Raw genomic sequence first — 19,799 nt, 5'->3', positions numbered from 1 at the left:
AAAAGTCTTGATGAGTTTCAACTCCAAAACAATAGATAAAATCTACATTTTATGGTCAGCCATATAAAGGGTACTCTAATCTGTGTTCCAGTTTTTAAAATCTTACTGTCCTTTTTCTTTTAATTAATCTTAATTTCCAAAACATTATCAATCCTGATTAAATACATCTGCCTTTGTAGCCTAGTAAGCTTACCATAATAACCTGGTAAATTTCTTTCCCATGCTCTTAGGTGACTCTTTCAATAGTGCCATCTCTCCCTCATACTTCTAAACTTCTGTCCCTAGTTCTCTTTACTGTCAACGGGAGACCTCACTTGGTCAAGAAAATTTCAACACCAGGAAGGATAATTTCACCTTTTCCACACCAAATCTATAAACTCAACAGTATCTATACTTATTTTTCCTCTCTGTACTCCTCACTTCCACCCCATTAAACTGGAAACAATGCCTCTGCTCCTCTCAGAATCAACCTCCTCTATTTATGTGTTCGATTCATCATCACCTCTTGCTTTCTCGACAGTGTCTTCTTCTTTTCCAGATCATTTCCACCAGCATAAGCATAATGGACATATTCAAATATGTCCATTAAAAAAATCTCTCCCTAGACCTCCCACAACCCTTCATCTGCTGCCTCATTTCTCTTTTAGCTAGCTCTCCAAAACCTTTAGACAGCTTTGTGTATCACTTCTCTCCACTTCTTCATATTCTGTTCACTCAGTCTATTCCAGCTGACTTTTGTCCCCGCTGCTTCACTGAAACCCTCCTTGTAAAGATTACTAATCTGCACCAATGGTTTCTGTCTTGCCACATCTTTTGGACACTTCTCTGTTCTCTTACACAAATTCTAAGAAGCATTCATCACAGTTGATTGCTCCTTACTTTTTGGAACACTTCCCTCTCTTGGCATTTGTGACACCACATTCTCAAGTGTCTCTAGGTCAGTCCCTAGCCCTTTCTTTTTCTCTATTTTATTCTCTTCCGTTTGTGAAGTCACCTAGCCAGATGGCTTTAAATACCAATATATGTTGAAGTCTCTAAAATGTACACCTTTATCCCTAACCTCTAGTAAATTCTAGACTCGTTTCCAGTGGCACAATTGGTGTCTTCACTAATGGAATGCTTATGACATTTGATATATATTAAAATTGAACCTCTTAGTGTTCCCCCACTACTTACTTCATTAGGTTCTGTTTCATCTCAGTAAAGTGTCTACATTCTACTCAGTAGTTCAAGCCAATAATTTAGGGATCATCCTTAATTTCTCTCACCTCCTGAATCTAACCATTGACTAGCTTGGTTGGTTCTAGCTCAGAACTATCCACTTCTCTGGGTCTCCATGGGTACTATGCAAATCACATTATTTCAACCTAACTGGAATCTGCTTTGACGCAAAAACCCCCTCATTCTATTCCCTATAAAGTAGTCAGAAGCATCTTTTGAAAATGTAGGTCAGATCATCTTATCACCGTCCTTTAAACCTTTCAGTGGCCTCCCATTATGCCTACAATAAAACCCAAACTCCCACAGGGCTCAGCTCCCAGAGATATGGCTACTGCATGCTTCTCTTGTTTTCTCTTATACTTTTCTTGCCCTATCATGAAACTCCATCCACAAAGGACTTCTCTTTTACTTAAACTCCTTTTGTATATTATTTGGTGCCAACCACAGTAGGTGCTCAGTTTGCTTATTAATTAATTAACTGACATTGTTCGAATCTCTCACCAGACTGTGTATCGTAAAATGTAAAATATAATTCAAATGCTACATAGCATTTGGCTTTTACATATAAACTCATCCAATAATGTTTTAAAATATGAGCCATAAAAAATGAAGCACTAGAACTGGCATAAATTAAGGGAATATAAGGAAAAGTTACTCTGATTTAAAAATATGTTTCGCTGGGTATTCATTTCTAGTCACATTGCGTGATGTTTCACAATATAAAATATCCATCAATTCTGTTTCTTCATAGAAAAAAAAATAACCTGTCCTCTCTTGCTTGATTAGAAACCAAGCACAGCAAAACACTGACAGGCTTTCTAATCATCAAAGAAAGATTAAATTATGCCCAGTGTCCTTTTACCATTAATTTCTTTTAGTCTGACTCTTTGAAAAATCTTAATCTCTTCTAATAGAGAAAAAAATTATTTTGGGGTCATTTTTATTCCTCTGAAATAGAATGCCACCATGTATTTTCACAAACCATCCCTTGGTTTTGGATAAAGATGTTTAAATTGTTTAGAACACTTAGCAGTTTTTAAATAACGTATAAAGTTATTTTTCTCCCTTAAATTTGACTGTTAAAAGAGGTGCTTAGGAAGTTGTTTCAAAAATGAGAAATTTAGGGCCAGCCCGTGGTGCAGCGGTTGGGTTAGCACATTTCACTTCGGCGGCCCGAGGTCCACTGGTTCAGATCCCGGATGTGGACATGGCACTGCTTGGCAAGCCATGCTGTGGCAGGCGTCCCACATATAAAGTAGAGGAAGATGGGCACGGATGTTAGCTCCGGGCCAGTCTTCCTTAGCAAAAAGAGGAGGATTGGCAGCAGATGCTAGCTCAAGGCTGATCTTCCTCAAAAAAAAAAAAAGGATGACAATTTTACTTTCGCATGTAGTAACTGTCAAAACTCTATGTGATAGAAAATAGAATATAGCTTGAATTTTCTTAAGCAAAAAAGTAGTATTTGTTAGTTCATATATACAGGCATGTTAGTGGTACACCTGGCTTAAAGGTGGCTGTAACATAGATCTCTCCCATTCTTTCATCTCTGCTTTCCTCTGTCAGCTTTATTTTTTCTCAGTGCAGCTAGCTTTGGGCTGCACTGGGAGCGTTTGGTTAAGTGAGGAGTCAGTCAGTGGTCACGACTGCTCTGAACACATTCCATTCCAGTTTAAGAACCAATGAGAAATGAAGCTTTACCTTCCCAGCTCCTGTAAAGGACTTTGATGGGAACCGATCACTATCATTAGCCCTGTCTGGGATACTTTCTCAGCTTTTTGGGCAAGAAAATAAAGTCTGTTTCCCAAAGATGGGGAAAGGAGAAGAGACTTGTGCTTAGTTACCCAGAGCACAAAGATAAGACCCGCCTCTGCTTAACGTAATGTCTCTGTCCCACCTGTGGTCACCCCTCCCTAGGGAGAGCCTCCCCCAAATCCTACTCAGTCACTGCATCCCCAAGCATTCAGGACAGTTCTCTGGATGATATTTATTTCTCTCCATCAAGCCCGGTAGTTCCTCATGATCCTCAGGATCTATAGGGCAAATGATGATTTTAACCAACCGCGGCACAATCAATATATATTTGAAGCAAAAATAGCTTTATCAAAATTAAAATTGCCATTTAGGAAAGAGGAACCGTGTTAGTCACTAGTCGAGGACATATATCATATCCTGCTGTCAGTGCTGGAAAGTCTTACTTTCCTGGAAGTGGATTTCTTTGGTCAGCCCATCTGGCTAGCTGGACCTTGCCCCCTAGAAGGGTCTTCCCTGTTGTCCTCCGTGGCACCCTGAGAGAGACATTCGAGAGGGGCGTGCTGTGCTGATTTTGCAGCCACTTCAGATTTGCATGGGAAGGTGAAGTTGGGGGTTGCTTTGTCACGCTTGGAGGTGGCTTTTGTTTGTTTTGTTTTTGTTTTTGTCTCATCTTGTTTTAAGTAATAAAACTCCCTAAAAACCTCAGTCTATTTCTTGTCACTTTCACCGCAGGAGAACTAGTATCTAAAGCTAACATCTTATTTTCAGTCTGGACCTTTGGATCTGACCCTGTCCTTGAAGTTTTAGCAACAAGCCTGGGGGCTCTACCCACTCCCTAAATCCTTAGATTAACTGTTGGTTTTTGTTTGTTTTTTATATTTGTTTGCTTTTGTTTTTTTACTTGACCGTGAGGCCATTAAGGACAATAGGAATCTATGACTTGCCCACGGGCTTCATCTTAGTTGATTTTCCTTTCAAATAGGGCTCTGTTTATTTCATGCAGGGCTGCTGACCAGGAGGTATTAGGTCTAGTCCCAGATCCGGTGTCCCCTGTGGTACTCCCCCCGCCCCAGTCCATTTGTTAACTGGGGAGTGGGGCAGAGTATCCCTGACATCTTAGATCACATGGAAAGAGCAGAAAGAGCACATCTTACTGAAGATGCATAATTAGGCCGGTGACTCTTTTCTGCTTGCAAATGGGCAAGCTTGGAATTTGACTTTTCACTTTCTTTTAGCCCCTAGAAAAGAGGCCGTGAAACATTCTTAAATTTTTCTCCCAAATTCTTAAAAGCTGCATCCCCCCTGGACACAAAGATTGAATCCTGAACTCAACCAAAAATAATTAGGCATTCTTAAATTTTCCTCCTCGATTCATTATCTACCATTTCTTTCTTCTCTTAGTTCCTTTCTCTAAAGAGGAATCTATCTGAATCTATTTCTCTTACTTCCTTATTTCTGATGTCCTTCTACCTTTATCTGACTAATGTTCTGCGATTTTTCTCTGTCACTCAGATTCAGACTCTCAGATCTTTTGATTCTTCTTTCTGAATTACTCTTTCTAGTTCACCAGTCCAATGTAATTTAACTTCTGACCCTTTGTTTCCGTCACTAAGACCAACAGCTGCATCAACCCTGATCACTCTTCACTCCAACTCATAGGGTAATTATTGGCCACCAATTTTTACCAACTGTTTATTTTTTTTCTTCTCTAGTTCATGATATTCATTTCTGCTTAATCTTCTTAAAAGGATAAGCTAATAAAGCAACTCCCTACTCCTAAACCTTTGGTGACCTCATTCATTTATTCACTCAGTCTTACTATGTGCCAAACACTGTGCTGGTTATTGCAGATAAAATGGTGAATGACGCAAAGCAGTCCCAGCTCCCATGGAGATTATAGTCTATCATGAGAGAAAAAATTAACTCAACATTAAGGACAGACTTGTCTCCTTGGTTTTCAGAATTCTCTCCAATATGATCACAACTTATTTTCTGTCCTTCTCTTAGTGTTAAAGCACCCATCTGACTTTTACATCATATCTTTGGTTTTTGTCTAGACATATGTTAAAAAGCTGTATAGGTTGAGACTGCAGTGGCCTTTACTGGACTCTACCTCTAGTCTCTGTGACTTTAGGCTTGGCAGATTCTTTGTGTCTCAATCTCATAGTCTTTAAGTGGTAATAATAAAAAAATAATTACTGACGTGTATTGAACACTTACTTGGGGCAAGCAAAATCTAGTGGTTAGAAGCACAGACTCCCAGTCAAACCGCCTAGGTCTGAGTCCTGGCTCTGCTCCTTGTTAGCTGTGTGACCTTTACATTTCAGTGCCTCAGTGTCTTCATCTATAAAATGGAAAGAAGAATGTTGGGACTGATTAAGTAAGTGAAAAACCATTAAAACAGTACCTAGCACATCATAAGAGCTATTTAAGTCTTAGCAATTTCTATATTACTTTTCTAAGTAGGTAGTACTATTATCCATATTTAACTAGTGAGGTAACTAAATGTCTTGCCACACAGTAAGTGGTAGAGCCAGAGTTCTCACCTGGACATTCTGGCTTCAGAGCAGGTACTAGGAACTACCACTCTATGTACCCTCCATTATAGGGAGTAAGACTATAGTTGAACAATCACATTTAACAAAATTTAAAACCACGATGAACTATGAATATTTAAGATATTATTATCTATACTATAATAAGATATGATTGAAGAAAACACCAATATATTTCTTTCCCATACCTTGAAACCTTTTAGCTATACCAGTAATTATATTAATAAACATTTCCATGTCATCGTATAATTTAGACAACCCTTTCACATACACAAATTTATGTAATTCCCACTATTACTTTCTGAGTTTGGCAAAGTCAGTATTATCATCTCCATACTAAAATTGAGAATGCTGAGGATCAGAGAAGTTAAGTAACTTTTGCAGGTATTCAAAGATGGTAAATGAGAAAGTTGCTAACATAAGTCTGAAGTCCCAAATCTTATCCTTTGCTTCACCATAATACTACTATTTTCTAATTTGTCTTTCAACAGATCAAAAATTAATTTCTCAATGTAGTTTACCATTATAAACATATATGTACTATTAATATATCCTCAGTACAGTGGCATAACTATTTGAACTGATATTCTTTCCTTTGTCTTTTTTAAAGATTGTGATTGCCAGCATCATGTGCAGTTACAACAAAAATGACTGGATGGAACTCGCCAAACAGGCCGAGGTAATGATTTCTTTAGCATATATTTATTTTATTTCTTCTCTTCCATTTTTATTAGTTTTAAATAAAGAGCTGCCATGAAAAATAACACAGTAGAAGTAAAATTGAATGGAAAATGGTAACTTAAAACATTTCTATTATAATATGTTTACCCTGTGTTTTCATTAAAATGATGGAAATGTAAATTTAAAAGGAATCTATTCCATAAAAGTGGTCCCTTGGATTTCACACACTACATAAAAAATCCTTTATTCTCTGCATCCATATACTCTTTATTTGCATATTAAGCAAACTGTGTATTATGATGGATGCCATGATAAAATTTAATTCTACCTTTGAGAGTCTAACTTGATCTTACCTTGCCTTTAGGCAAACTAGTTTGACAGTAAGAGAAGAAATTTTGAATATAAAACTCTTGAATATTTAAAATATAAATGGTTCATTTAATACTATTCTAGTTTGAATACAGACATGCATAAAATGGTAGGACAGAATGCTCCTGAATGGAACACTAGTCAGCAGGTTTTCTATAATATAAATTGAATCTTGCACAAATGCAAACAACTAACCATGTGCCTTAAATTTGTATTTCAAATAGAAAAATACATACTTAAAATTGTACGCTTACGTCCATCATGCTGTCATGAAAAATACTCTAGGCAGCCTTAGCTGGGGTTTCTTGAAAACTCTCAGAAATATAGAAGACTCAATCTAACAATACTTATGAACCAAAGACTCTACAACGTAGAATACCATAAAGCTTTCTATAGTGTTCAGAAATATTGACTGTGCATTTTATTTGGATATCTTAAAACTGTGAGGGGAAAAGTTACTTCTGGGACTTAGGGGGGTGAAATTAAACATGATCAGTAATTGGCTTTGTGATCTTCAGTACTGGGTCCATTTTGTACGTGTATTTACCTAATTGACCGTGAAATCTTACACAGAAGCCATGGTTGGCATGAGCTTTGCCAATTTTAAGCTGACTGTGATGAATGGCTTTATGCTGGTTGCTTCTCTGCCTTCCTATAGAATAAAATACTTTCAAAAACTATTTTTTTCAATAATGAACATTAATTTTTAAATAAGCGGATTTTACTTTTGAAAAGTCAAAAGCCTTTTTATTAGTGACATACTAACCAACTTATGTTTGTTACATTTCTCACATTCTGTATTTATTTCTTTAATTGCAGTTTTATTTAGTCTGATTTTCCGAGTTCTCATAGCAAGAAAGAAAGAAAGAAGGGAAGGAAGGAAGGAGGGAGGGAGAGAGGGAGGGAGGAAAAAGGAAGGAAGGAAGGAAGAAAATAAAGGAAAAGAAATTTTAAAAAAGAAAAAGATAATTCCTTCCTTTCAGTCAAAATCCTCTATGAAATCTCTCCACAGAAAAGCAATCTACATATCAAGAAGGTCAATGTGTAGGTGGTGTCAATTAAAAAAAAATCTTCCCTATAATCTTAAAATATGAGCCAGTCCTTGGATATCACATGAAGGAACTATCCACAGGCCTTCACATCCCCCTGGAGGGCAGCATTAGGCAGCATGATTCCATCACAGCTCATATGGTAGGCACCCAATAACACTTTGTAGAATCAGTATTTGGTTTCGTTTTTGTGAACAATTGCTCCAGAACAGATTGAAACAGATTTTCTTACAATGGAAGAGCCCACATGAAAACAAACCAACAAAAACAAAAAAGTACTCAAGCCAAAGATTATGCCACTTACAGTGTGCATTTCTTTGGGGGTGATGATCATGGTCTGTAAGAAATCAGAGAGAGCACACCAGCAGTTCTAGCACACCACCGGCTTTGAGTTGAGCAAATGACTTGATGTGATGATGAATATACTTTAAATTCATGAAGTTCCTCTCCTTGTAGTAATTATTTCTTGAATTACGCAATAGGGAATTGAGGAAACCTGCTATCAGCTCTTTACTATTATATCTAAAAACGGAAATGACACGTGTAACAGCAGAACAGATCCACTCGTACAAGAACATGAAAATACAAAGACTGAGAAACTGTGTCGCAATGAAAATCTGTTCAAGGAGGGATCATTGTTAGTTGTTTGTTTCACCAGAAGCTACCATTTTGTTTTGCTATTTTGAGTAAGACCATGTGAGTGAATAAAAAAATAGAAGCTAGGTATATTCTTAAGATATGGTAAAGTCAACTAAATGCTGTTTTTAAAAGTTAATGTATATCCAGTATTTCTTCTTGGTCATCTGCATATTCTTGAGAAAGCTTTGTTTTTTCCTGCCAATAGAACCGTACTGAACCAAACCTTCCTTTTCACTTTATCCTGAGAATGCACATGCTTTTAATGTCTTCTTTTATGCATTCCTCAGACTGGTTTGAATTTGTCATTTTTTTGAGCACCATAAAAATGAAGCAGTCTCTGGAAGAGTTTTCACAACTTGGTGTCAAATCGGTAGCATTGTTAGGCTCTGTTCAATTTTCTTGGTCTGGGTATCTTATCATAGGCCCTCCTACTTTTCTGGGACATTAATAACCTATTCCAATTCCATGCAAAGAAAGGTCGGTGAAGCACCTACTATGTGCAGCATCCCTGGCCAGCCAAAACAAAGGTGAATAGATGTAGCCTCAGCTATGTAGATATGTTCACAGTTTAAATATGTAATCAGATATATCCTAAATTGAACCATACTGAAGGCTCACAATATTAGATCTTAATGGGCCTTGAACTCATTTTAATAGATCTTGAATCTGTTTCTTGATGAGTATTAGCATGGAAAACAGAGCCTGAGTCAAAGTGAACATGGTGATGCTTTATTGAGGGATACAATCCCAGAGCAGTAAGAGTGAAGAAAAGAAAAATGACATGGGGAAGAAGGGAAAGCAGATACAATATGGTGTGTTACAGAGCTGGCTCCACCTTCACGAGGAAAAGGAGCCGCTGCTCAGTCGTGTGGACAGACAGTGCTATATGGAATCATCCTGCCTGACGACAGTTTAGAGGAGAGGAGGGAGACGACTGTACCTGCTGGATCCTTCCCATCTCCTGTCTCTCATTCGTCAAATTTCACACCACAGGGCTTTACTTTCTTCTGCACTTTGGAGTTGTGTGTTGTGCCCCCTTTAGACAGTTGCTGGGGAAAGCAAATCCCACCATGTTGTAAGATGCTTCACCTAAATCCAGAAGTGGAGGGAAAGGCCAGAGCTGCTTGGTCAGGCCTGGGCCCTGGCACTGTTTGAGCTCCCACTTGGAAAGGTACAGTAGAGGCTGTGACAAAGCCCTCATCCTGAGGGAGCCAGATGTGAGGATAGGCGATGTGAGGATAACAGCAAGGACTGAGTCTCCCTTCTGAGCTCGTGGCAGAAGTTTGGGTGGCAAGGAAGGTCATCAGATTTGAGGAAGCATATAAATTGAGTGTGGCTCAATATGCGTGGCTACCACTGTAATCCAAGTTTATCTAGGACAGCTCCACTAATCTTCTTGCCCTTGATCAACCCAAAATCTTCTCACTATCTTTCTCAAGATGCAAAACCCTTAACTTGACCTGTAAGTTCTACATGGTCTGGCCCCTACCCATCTCCCCAGTGTCACTTGGGTTTGTTTTCTACATCCCAGCCCCACTGGCCACCTTTTACTCCTCCAACACATTCCCAACTCAGAGCCTTTGCTGCTCCTTTGGCCTAGAATGTTCTCTCTTCCTTAACCATGAGACCCCTGACTAGGTAGGTCCCCATCCTACTCTCTCTCTAAGACCCTGTCCTCAGAAGCCAGTTTAACATAAAGCCAATGAAGCTTAAGCTTCAAGTCCCTTACTTGCACAAGCTACCTCCAAGCCCCTATACCTAATTTTGTGTTTGTATGTTTTTTATCTTTTTTTTGGTGAGGAAGATTGTCACTGCGCCAACATCTGTGCCAATCTTCCTCTATTTTATATGTGAGTTGCCACCATGGCATGGCTTGATGAGTGGTATGTAGGTCCACATCCAGGATCCAAACCTGTGAACCTGGGGCCACTAAAGCGAAGTGCATGAACTTAACCAGTATGCCACTGGGCCGGCCCCTTTTGTTCATGATTTTTAATTATTTTTTTCTTAAAGAAGTTTCCCCAAATTGTTTGAGCTTCAGGAACCCCCAAATCTGGGTCTCTGCCTGTGCTTTCCCTCTGAAACATTTAATAGAGTGATGATTAACAATGGTATCATTAGCTCTTTAACCTCTGTCCTGCCTGTTGCAAAGCAAGGTCCATGGGGACAGAGATACCTGTCTGGTTTACTCCTTAGTCCCGAATGCCATCTACAGGGCTTTGACTGCTAGTGGGTATTCCTCAATATTTGTTGAATGAAGTAAATTAGAAGTACAGAGCTGATGTGTTGGCATATGACAAACAAAAAGGAGACATTACAGAATAAATGGGATGAGTGGCACTTTATGTGGCCCCAATGACCTTGAGGTGATTAAGATCCAAACCTAGGGCTTTTAAGTCAGAGACCTGCTGAGAGATTGCTAAAGGTCTGACCATAACTGGTAGGATGATACGAGAAAGGTCCAGTGGAGACGCATAGGTATCAAAACCAGGGGGCCACACTATTCCTATCAGAGAGTCAAAATAAATTACTTAGAAGCCAGATTCTCATCATTTTTTACCTGAATCTGGCCTAGAAGTATGTCATAAAATTAAATAAATGTTAGAGTTAGGAGATCTCAAATAGCTGAGGTAAAAAGCAGAGAGAGGCACATTACAAAAATATGTAGGGCCAGTTGGATATAAGTCCCTAAACAGGGATGGTAAGCAGGACAGAATAGAATCAGGAAAGATGGACACCTCATTGGAGACAAGAGGTAGTCACTGACTTAGTCCAGTGAGGCCCAAGCCAGTTCAGTGTTTACCTGTTTCAGGTTCATTTCAAAGTAGTTTAAGATCCTGGAGAACTTGTGTCTCCAGTTTTGGATACTTGAGACTAGATGACAGTGTTGCTGTGTAGAAAGTCAACATTGGACCTCGTGTCTTCTTTTAGCAGAAGAAATGAAGAGAGAATCCAAGAAATGTACCTTTCATACCCCCCAAAGGAATACCCTCCTCACCCTGCTTGGGCTCTGATGCCCTTTGCCCCCCCACAACACCCATGGAAGCCTTCCCTTCCCATTTGGGCTCTGATACGCTACATCAAACCACCCTCCACGTGGACATCCTTCTCACTGCTCTTGGACTCTATACCCCACAATGGGCTCTTGTGGCTCTTTCTCAGATCTTCCTAGTCACCTACCTTGCTCTGCCCCATCCAATGACTTTACAACTACGTTGATCAGGAAGTAAGGGAGGGGTAAGGAAAGGAGAAGAGGAAGAGCTTTGTATTGGATTTTGTTGTATATAAGGTACAAGGTTTTGTGATTTTGCTACCCTGGTTTCTCGGAGAGTTTTTCTAAAGTGATTCAGAGAATTTTAGAAACTATCCTGCTAGCACTATTCTGAGAATTTCTCAGAATAGTTTTCTTTTCTTTTTTTCCCCCTGAGGTATAGATAATATAGTGCAACATGAATTACTTTAAATCCTTCCTCAGATCAAGGCCAAAGAATGGCAAATCAGAGATTCTATTTGGATAGGTGGATGGATGGATAGATAAGCAGACAGGTAGGTAGGTAGGTAGATAGATAGATAGATAGATAGATAGATAGATAGATATAGTAATTGCTTACATTTACATAGTATTTACTACAATTGCTTACATTTACATAGTATTTACTACAGTCCAGGCACTGTTCTAAGTCATTTACTTTTATCAAATTTATTTATACCTTACAAGAACAACCCTAGGAGTTAGTTCTATTGTTTTCTACTTTTTGGAGATGAGGAAACTGAGGCAAAAAGTAGTTAAATAATATGCCCAAGTTCACACGGCTAGTATGTGGTATAAGTGAGATTCAAATCCATGAAATCTGGCTTCAGGGTCTATGCTATTAACGTGTACATTCTAATTCATAGAGGTAATGGATGATAAACACATAATGTATGAAATTAGAAACAGCAACTTTTCTATGTCACTCCCTTCCCTGGATTACTTTATCGTATAACCATTTGGGTGAAGTAGAATAAACTCTGGGCTAAGTGACTACACTAAAAAGCTTGTGACTAACAGGAGTCAGAATGCATGCCCAGTTTCAGTTAATTTAACATTTTATGCTAATTCAGCAATTAAGGGTTTTTGAATGGTTGTAGTTGCTTGGAAATGGAATTAACTGCCTTTGAAGGTGGTACTGTACATCCTGTGACAGGAATGTTCAAGCAGAGGCCAAATAAATGTTCCCCATCTCTTGGTGTCTCCTTGAGCAGCCTTATCTCAGTTTTTGAGGCCTAGGTGCCATTCAAAGGTCTTTCCGAGTTTGTTTGGTGGGTTAATGGTTGTATATATGTATAATACTGGGTAAATTTTTAATAATTAGTCACTGAAAAGACTTTAAATTAAATAGGTGTTTTTACAAGACTTTAATTTTACTTCAAGTTCAGAAGCTTTAAGGATGTTGTTGTTTTTTGTTTTTAACATACTATAACAACTCTAGTCATGGAATAAGTTACAATAGTGAGTAAGAACACAGGCTCTTGACTCAAAATTCTTGGGTTCAAGACCCTACTTTCAACAAGCTGTGGGATGTTGGGTAAGTCACTTTAACTCTTTATATCTCAGTTTTATCAGTTGTAAAATGAGAATAATGATATATCCTACTACAAAGCAGAGCCTAGTAGAGTGCCTGACAATATTATGAGGGCTCAATAAATGCTCGTTATTATTATCTGCTACCATGGGTATTCTTATAAGATTGCACTGAAATTTTAGGAAATATATATAATACATATGTATACAAATGCCACCTAAAACTCATCTAATCTAAAATAGTGTTGAGTTGATTTGCTATTAATTGCTGCAATTCAGCTAAATGAAGTCTAAAGGAAATATTTGTAATAACTAAGAAATAATAAGAAAAGTGTAATATTGTATGTAATTTCAATATACAGTCTTTTAATTGAGTGAGTAATTCCCACATGACATGGTTTTGAGATAGGTCATATTATCTACACTTTACACTTGAGCAGATTGAGACAATGAAGGTTAGCCGACTTGGCCAAGGCACCCCAAATTCCTTAGCCGACCTGGGATTGGAACTCAGAGTTTAGCAGGCTGTGCTTTTCCATGCTCACTACCAAACCAGCAAGAAAAAAAGTAGCATGATTCATGGCAATTTTCAAATAACATAAGGCATTTTAAAACCAATTAGGGAAGCAAAACCAGTAATGGAACCAAGTTAGAAAACAGGCTGAATGATCAAATGAATTGGCACAAAGATGCAGAAGAAAAAGCAGACTCGCTAATGATTAAAGATGGGCAAGAAAGTCGACTGAGAAATAGCTAACTAGAATTCATAAGTTTGTTGAGGTCCTGCTTAAAATTCATAAAGCAGGAAAAAATGGGGTAAAATCTTGAACAATTAGGAAGAAAAGAGAGACCTTGAAGAAACAGCTCTTGGCCTAAAGAAAGGCTCGATATATTTAGAGAATAGTGAACTTTTTTTTAAGCCTTTGCATAATGCAATTGACATGTTATAATATTATGGAAGTTGACTGAAGCTTCTGGTTGACCGTACTTAAAAAGAAATTTGTGACGTTGGGGAAACTGAAGAAGTTAGGTTAAGGAAAAAAAAAAAAAATTCAATTTGAATGCTTTGCTTTACTCCCATCCCTCAAATTACTATATTAAACTATAAAAAAGTGTTTTGCTTATTCTTACTGTTTTTCGCAGACTTCTCAAAAATTCTGTTTCTCCAGCTATTCTAAATAGAATGTTTAGAGTGAACTATTTTGTTCATTTTTGCAGGACCCATTTGTATACTAATGAATTAATGAGTTAAATAAAAAGGATCCTATTTAATTATTAAAGTAAGACAAAACTATCTGTACTTTATGTCCCTTGTCATGGACTTTTTTGAATACAATAAAATTGATTTTCAGTTAAAAGCATTTTAAATTTTACTCATTCATTCCCTCTGTGCTATTGCTACATTTTTCTTTGCGCTCCTACTTCCAGTACCAATTATCTGGAATTAGTAAGATTTGTTTCTATAAAAATTGAAGCAGTGTAGGGCAGAATAAATGTGATGTCAAACAGACTTGAGTTAAAATCTCTACTGTGTCACTTCATAATCGGCTTGTTCTTTAACCCCCTGTGCTTTGGTTTCCTTGTCTGTAAAATTGGTATTCTGATAATCCTAGGATTATGAGAATTAGAGAGAACAAATATAGAACACTTAGAACAGTGAGTGTCACCTTCTAAGCACCTAATAAATATTTGCTGTTGCTATTATTGTTGTTGTTATACACACTCTAACTGGAGAGAGTTGGACTACACCTCACCAGAGAGCTGTGATGCAGAAAACAGAATAGGCAAAATTTGACAAATGTGACCTGTGTTGATTATCCACAGTGAAAGCATATCAGCACACAAATAAAGTCTTGTCTTTTCTTTCATTTTCCTTCCACATCTTAAAGGCTTCTGGAGCAGATGCCCTGGAGTTAAATTTATCATGTCCACATGGCATGGGAGAAAGAGGAATGGGCCTGGCCTGCGGGCAGGTAAGGACCTCGACAGCTGCCACCGCGTATGTCTGTGTGACAGAACAGGCCCCTGTATGGAGAGTTACTATACCTTAGGCAAGGAGATGTGCAGATCAGATGACTGGCTTGAGACTTCCAGGTCTGCATTGTTTAAATATTTAGTGCTTAAAAAGTGGAAAATGAGGAAAGCTGAAATTACAGCAACTGTTTAGTTTTATTGAGGAAAATATCACATTATGTGCTTGACAGGAAGTAATATCATAACAAATAGTTTTTAAAAGCGCTGAAGCAGAATTAGCTGATTTCAAATGCAATGTTCTTTATTCATTCCTGATGCTGATCCAGTTTCCCTGGAGCCATATACTGTACAAAATGCATTGTTCGTAGTGATTTCGTAGTAAATGGGGCACAGCACAAATTGCATTTTACATTTTTTAGCATATGATCATTATTCCCTAACTGTGTTTTGGGAGTTGCGAAAAGACTTTGATGCTATTTTTATTTTTGGATACAATAAATGGAACCTTCATGCTAAAATACTTTCAAAAACCTAATGAATAAAATAAGGAAATATATGTTAATATGTAGAAAATACTGCATCTTTATGTAACTAGATACAGTGTTGTATGTTAAGGAGCAATGTAAGAGCTTAATGCTAAAAAGGTGAGTGTTTTTCATCTAATTTACCTTTTAAGCCCAGAGAGAAATGATGTGAATTAAATAATATGAAATGTTATAATTTATGACAAATTTCCTAGTCCTGGAAAGTTTACTTTTGTTTCCACATCTGGCACAGGGCCTTGTACATAGTAGGTACTCAATTCTTTTTTTTTCAAATCATCAAATTATTTGAATTAAACTCAGAGACCAGAGGCCCTTAATGTGGAAGGGCAAAAATTTCTGCTTGTTCTAATGAACATAGGTTGCTGTTTTCATATTAGCATTCAGGGAGGATTCTAAAGTACCTTGTAAATATTTAATTAACATTCAGAACAGATTTGTGACTTAGGAAGAAACCGTTCTTTTGTCGCAGCAGGAAAGGAGGGCCTAGTCAAATGTTTTTCAGGTCTATCCTCTGTTCCACTCACAACAGGTTACCCAGAACATCAGTAGCAGAAGCTACTGGTAGGAGCAGTGGTAGCAGAAGCAAGCCTCAGAATTACCCAGGGGAGGGGAAACACATTTTATTAAATCCTGACTTTTATGAGTCACGTGATTAGACAGCAGCCAGGGTGTCAAGATGTGTAACTTGATTAAAATGAAGATGGCTTCTACAAGGACACCTGAGGTGTCAAGGACACTTGAGGTGGTCAAATTTCTCCTTTTATCCCTTTTACAGTCTCTGAAACTCCAGAACCAAATATTTTTCAGTAATGGATAAAATCAGCGATGTAAAATTTAAATCTATTGACTAATTTTTTAAACAAGGATGCATTTTAATATGTATATTTTTCCCACAAAAATGACAATTATTTCGAAAATGTTGCCCAAATCCATCTTGAGTTTATTTTCTAGAGTAGGCTTTCGCTCTCTGAACACATCTGAACTTACCCAGCTGTTAAGAGTCTTAGGTGTATCCTCTCTGGGGAGTCATTTAGCCACATAAATTTTTGCACAGATTTCGGCTGAATGAGGATGCCAAGTGCTAAAATTTTGCAGTAAAGTTATCGTTAAGCTTTCTAAAACTCTTGGAAGACATATGTTCCGAAAACCATGATATCTTCGGCTGAAGGAAACTTAGGAACGTTTCCATTTCACTTGTTAGTTATGAACTCTAAAACTGAAACCAATTCTTCCTATTAACCAGCTTTTGAAATTTTCTTTTGAATTATATCCTCTTGTAAATTATATAATTGAAAAATAAAGCTAATTTAATCATTTTTCCTCAACATACTTACTGTGCCTCAGGACACATGAATATTCGATATTTTAAATGGAGGGAAAAATAATATTACTGCATTTAAAAAAAAAAGTGTTACTAAACTCTGACTCTTTAGAGCCACAAACACATCTGTGGCTTTTTCTTCTTTTCCTCTCCATCCATTTTTCTCTACCTCTTGTTACCATTGCCTCTCCCTCCCTCCCTAAGGTTCATAGTTTTGAACACTTGCAAGTTGGTGGGATGGGGAATTTGTACTCAGTATTGGGAGACTGAGGAGTCATGCCAATTCCTCTTCCCCATTACAGTGTGATCCTGCATTCCATCTGTTGAAAGCTCCCTGTGTGCCAAGCACAGGGCTGTGTGCATTGCCAGAGCCTAATAAATGTTTGCTTCATGAATGAAACAAACTTACATTAGTTCCATGGCTAGGACATTTATCTATTAGAGACTGTCTTGTACTTTCTCTATTTCTAGTGGTTATTTTCAGCACCTTAAGAAGAGGCAGGGTATCATAGTTCAGTACATTTCCAAACATCTGTTTTTCCCTCCTTTATCTCAAATATTTTCTCACAAATATTTAATAAGTGAAAAATACTGTCTTTATTTACACCTAATTTTAAATTAACTATATATGTATATAGTTAAACTCTTTATAAATGTTCTCATAAGTGACAAAAAGTTGTGAAATTATGAACAGAGAAGGCTATAATCTCTACTCAACAATATATAGACATCATATTTATTTATGGAATTTGTAGAAATAAAGAAAATTTCAAGCTTACCTTGAGAATTTGAATTGTGTATTTCCCGCAAAGTGAAATTTCATATAAAATTTTAAAAACTTATTCTTTCCATCAACCATCTATGTCACTTACTTACATCAAGCCACTTACTTTCCTGAAGCATCAGTTTCCCTTTCTAAAACATGAGATTTGAGCTAGAAGATATTTAAATCTCCTCCCAGCTTTAATATTCTGTGAATGTTAACATTATAGGTAGTAGGCTAATACGTTATTTTTAAACTACCCGTAAAGAACATTGATAAAACAAAATCAGCTAAAGAAATAAATGAATGCATATTATGTTGTTCTTTTGAAAAACACTTTAACATTTTCTCTGGCCTTCGTAAACATCAATGTGTGATTCGTAACTATTTTTACATCAACCAATGCTGCCCACTTTTTTGGTATATTTTACTTTATTTGAAGAATGAATATCTGAGTAGCAGTTGTTTAAAAAGGCTTTAGTTTAATAGACATCTTATACTTAATGTATAAAAGACCTTTGGTCTTGTGTGTGTCAGCCTGCTCGTCTTTCAGGTTTTGTCGTTTTCGTTAACGGTACCCCCGGTAACCCTGATGCTCAAGCAGAGGTAAATATATGCCCTAGTTTTGGGTCTGTAGACTCCAAAGAGTCAGAGTTATATCACAACACGAAAAAAAATTATTCTTCTTCTTTCTTCGTACAACAATCCCCTGAAGTAGGTTGAGTTTTGATCCCATTTAACAAATTAAAAAAAACAAAAACCTGAGAGCTCCATGTTTCCCAGATCACAGATCTGATCAGCAGCTGCCAAGGCCTGAGCTTTAATTAGCACATGGGCCTGAATATGGGGAAGGCACCTAGAACAGTTCCTAATAAATTAGTACTCCAACATCAGCATTAAATATTATTAACTGAAAATTAACTGCAAGACTAAGTCAGCTCTCAAGTTTTTTGTAGTTCTAAATTCCCGTTTTTCTAAATATATAAAAACACAAGCTAACCTGAACCTACTATGTAGGTGTTCCGTCTCCCAGAAGGAAGGGAGCTTCTCTGATGTCTTAAGATTCGTATTTAAAGTTCTCTACATGCAATCTATGTAAACGAGTTTCCTGTGACAGCATGGTACTTTATTAATGTAACGGAACTACAATAAATTCTATAAAATCCAGATAAAATGGCACCTCTTTGAGGTCTTCTCCTTTTCCTAAATACTGTGTGTTCTTATGGCATTGAGTGAATAACCCTCTTTTGTCCTTTTACAATTATATTGAATATTTTTATTTTCATCCTGCTGAACCTTCTAACTCACATTCAGACGAGAGTTGAATGGGTTTCGAATAGCTTTCTGTTGTTACTGTGGTTGTTTCATTTTTTAAACTATTACCAACATTTTAAAAATAGGTGGATTTGAAAGAAAAATCCTCATGCTCACTTCTCTTGAAATAATGGGAAGACATGGCCACACTTGGCCTGCATTGCCATGCAGCAGGGAAGAACTAGAGCTTAATTAAGGCTCTTTTAACACTGTGTGGGCTACGTGTAAACAGCAGCAAACGTTTGACCAAGGTTAAGTGCTCATTCTCAAACATGGATTTGATCACTATGTACCTCTCTGATTCAACCTTTAAATATTGAAACCAACCCTTTCCGAGATGTTTGCTGACCCTCTGGGTTCCTGACATTGAAGAGTCTCTAGGCTGTCTTCTTCAACCAACAATGCCTCTAATTCTTAGACCCGCCCATCAGCTACCAAAAGAAAAATAGCTGATGGGGCTTGTGGGTGGAAGGTATGGGATAAGATGCCTTGCCTTCCTATTTTGCCATTTTATCTTCCACTTGGCAAAAAAAGAAGATCAAGAGGCAGCATGCTCCACAGGACTTCTCAGCATTAGTTTATATAATCCTCTTGAAATGTTTTTTTTTCCCTGACATCAGAAAACATAAATTTTTAAAGCTTTTTCTTAAGTTATTTCTCATACAAGCTGTTTACTTCTTTGCCTTGAGTAAATGATGTGGCATAGTGAAGCACAGACTTTTAGTACTGAGAGAAACCTTAAAGATTTTCCAGTCCAACACCCTTATATATAGGAAAGGAATTGGGGACTAGAAGTGCCTAATTTGCCTTAGCCTAAGATAACCAACTAGCAAGACCCATAGCATTTGGTGCCCTTGTCACTGACCCACATCTGGTGCTCTGTCCAGTATTTCCTGTGTGTCATTTGAGTGTATTCAAATCTCTAGTCAAACTGAATAAATCAGTACAATGCCCTGGGAACTCCTGACTCTGTACCTTTTTGCATACTATTATTTCCTCTGCCTGGAATTCATATCTTTTCAACTGAAATTATCCAAATAGAAATCAACTGT

At 37.4% G+C, this 19,799-nt stretch overlaps 1 protein-coding gene across 1 annotated transcript in view; it reads left to right on the top strand.

Moving 5' to 3' along the window:
- Positions 1 to 19,799, top strand: part of DPYD (dihydropyrimidine dehydrogenase) — a 768,359-nt gene that overhangs the window by 488,770 nt on the left and 259,790 nt on the right. Inside the window, exons 15-16 of the mRNA XM_044748877.2 lie at positions 6,139 to 6,207; positions 14,720 to 14,803. Of these exons, the coding sequence (XP_044604812.2) occupies positions 6,139 to 6,207; positions 14,720 to 14,803 (153 nt within the window). The remainder of the gene's footprint in view (positions 1 to 6,138; positions 6,208 to 14,719; positions 14,804 to 19,799) is intronic.

Source organism: Equus asinus, chromosome 16 (assembly GCF_041296235.1).
Source record: "Equus asinus isolate D_3611 breed Donkey chromosome 16, EquAss-T2T_v2, whole genome shotgun sequence".
In the NCBI taxonomy this organism is placed as follows: domain Eukaryota; kingdom Metazoa; phylum Chordata; class Mammalia; order Perissodactyla; family Equidae; genus Equus; species Equus asinus.
This window is presented reverse-complemented; position numbering and strand designations above follow the sequence as displayed.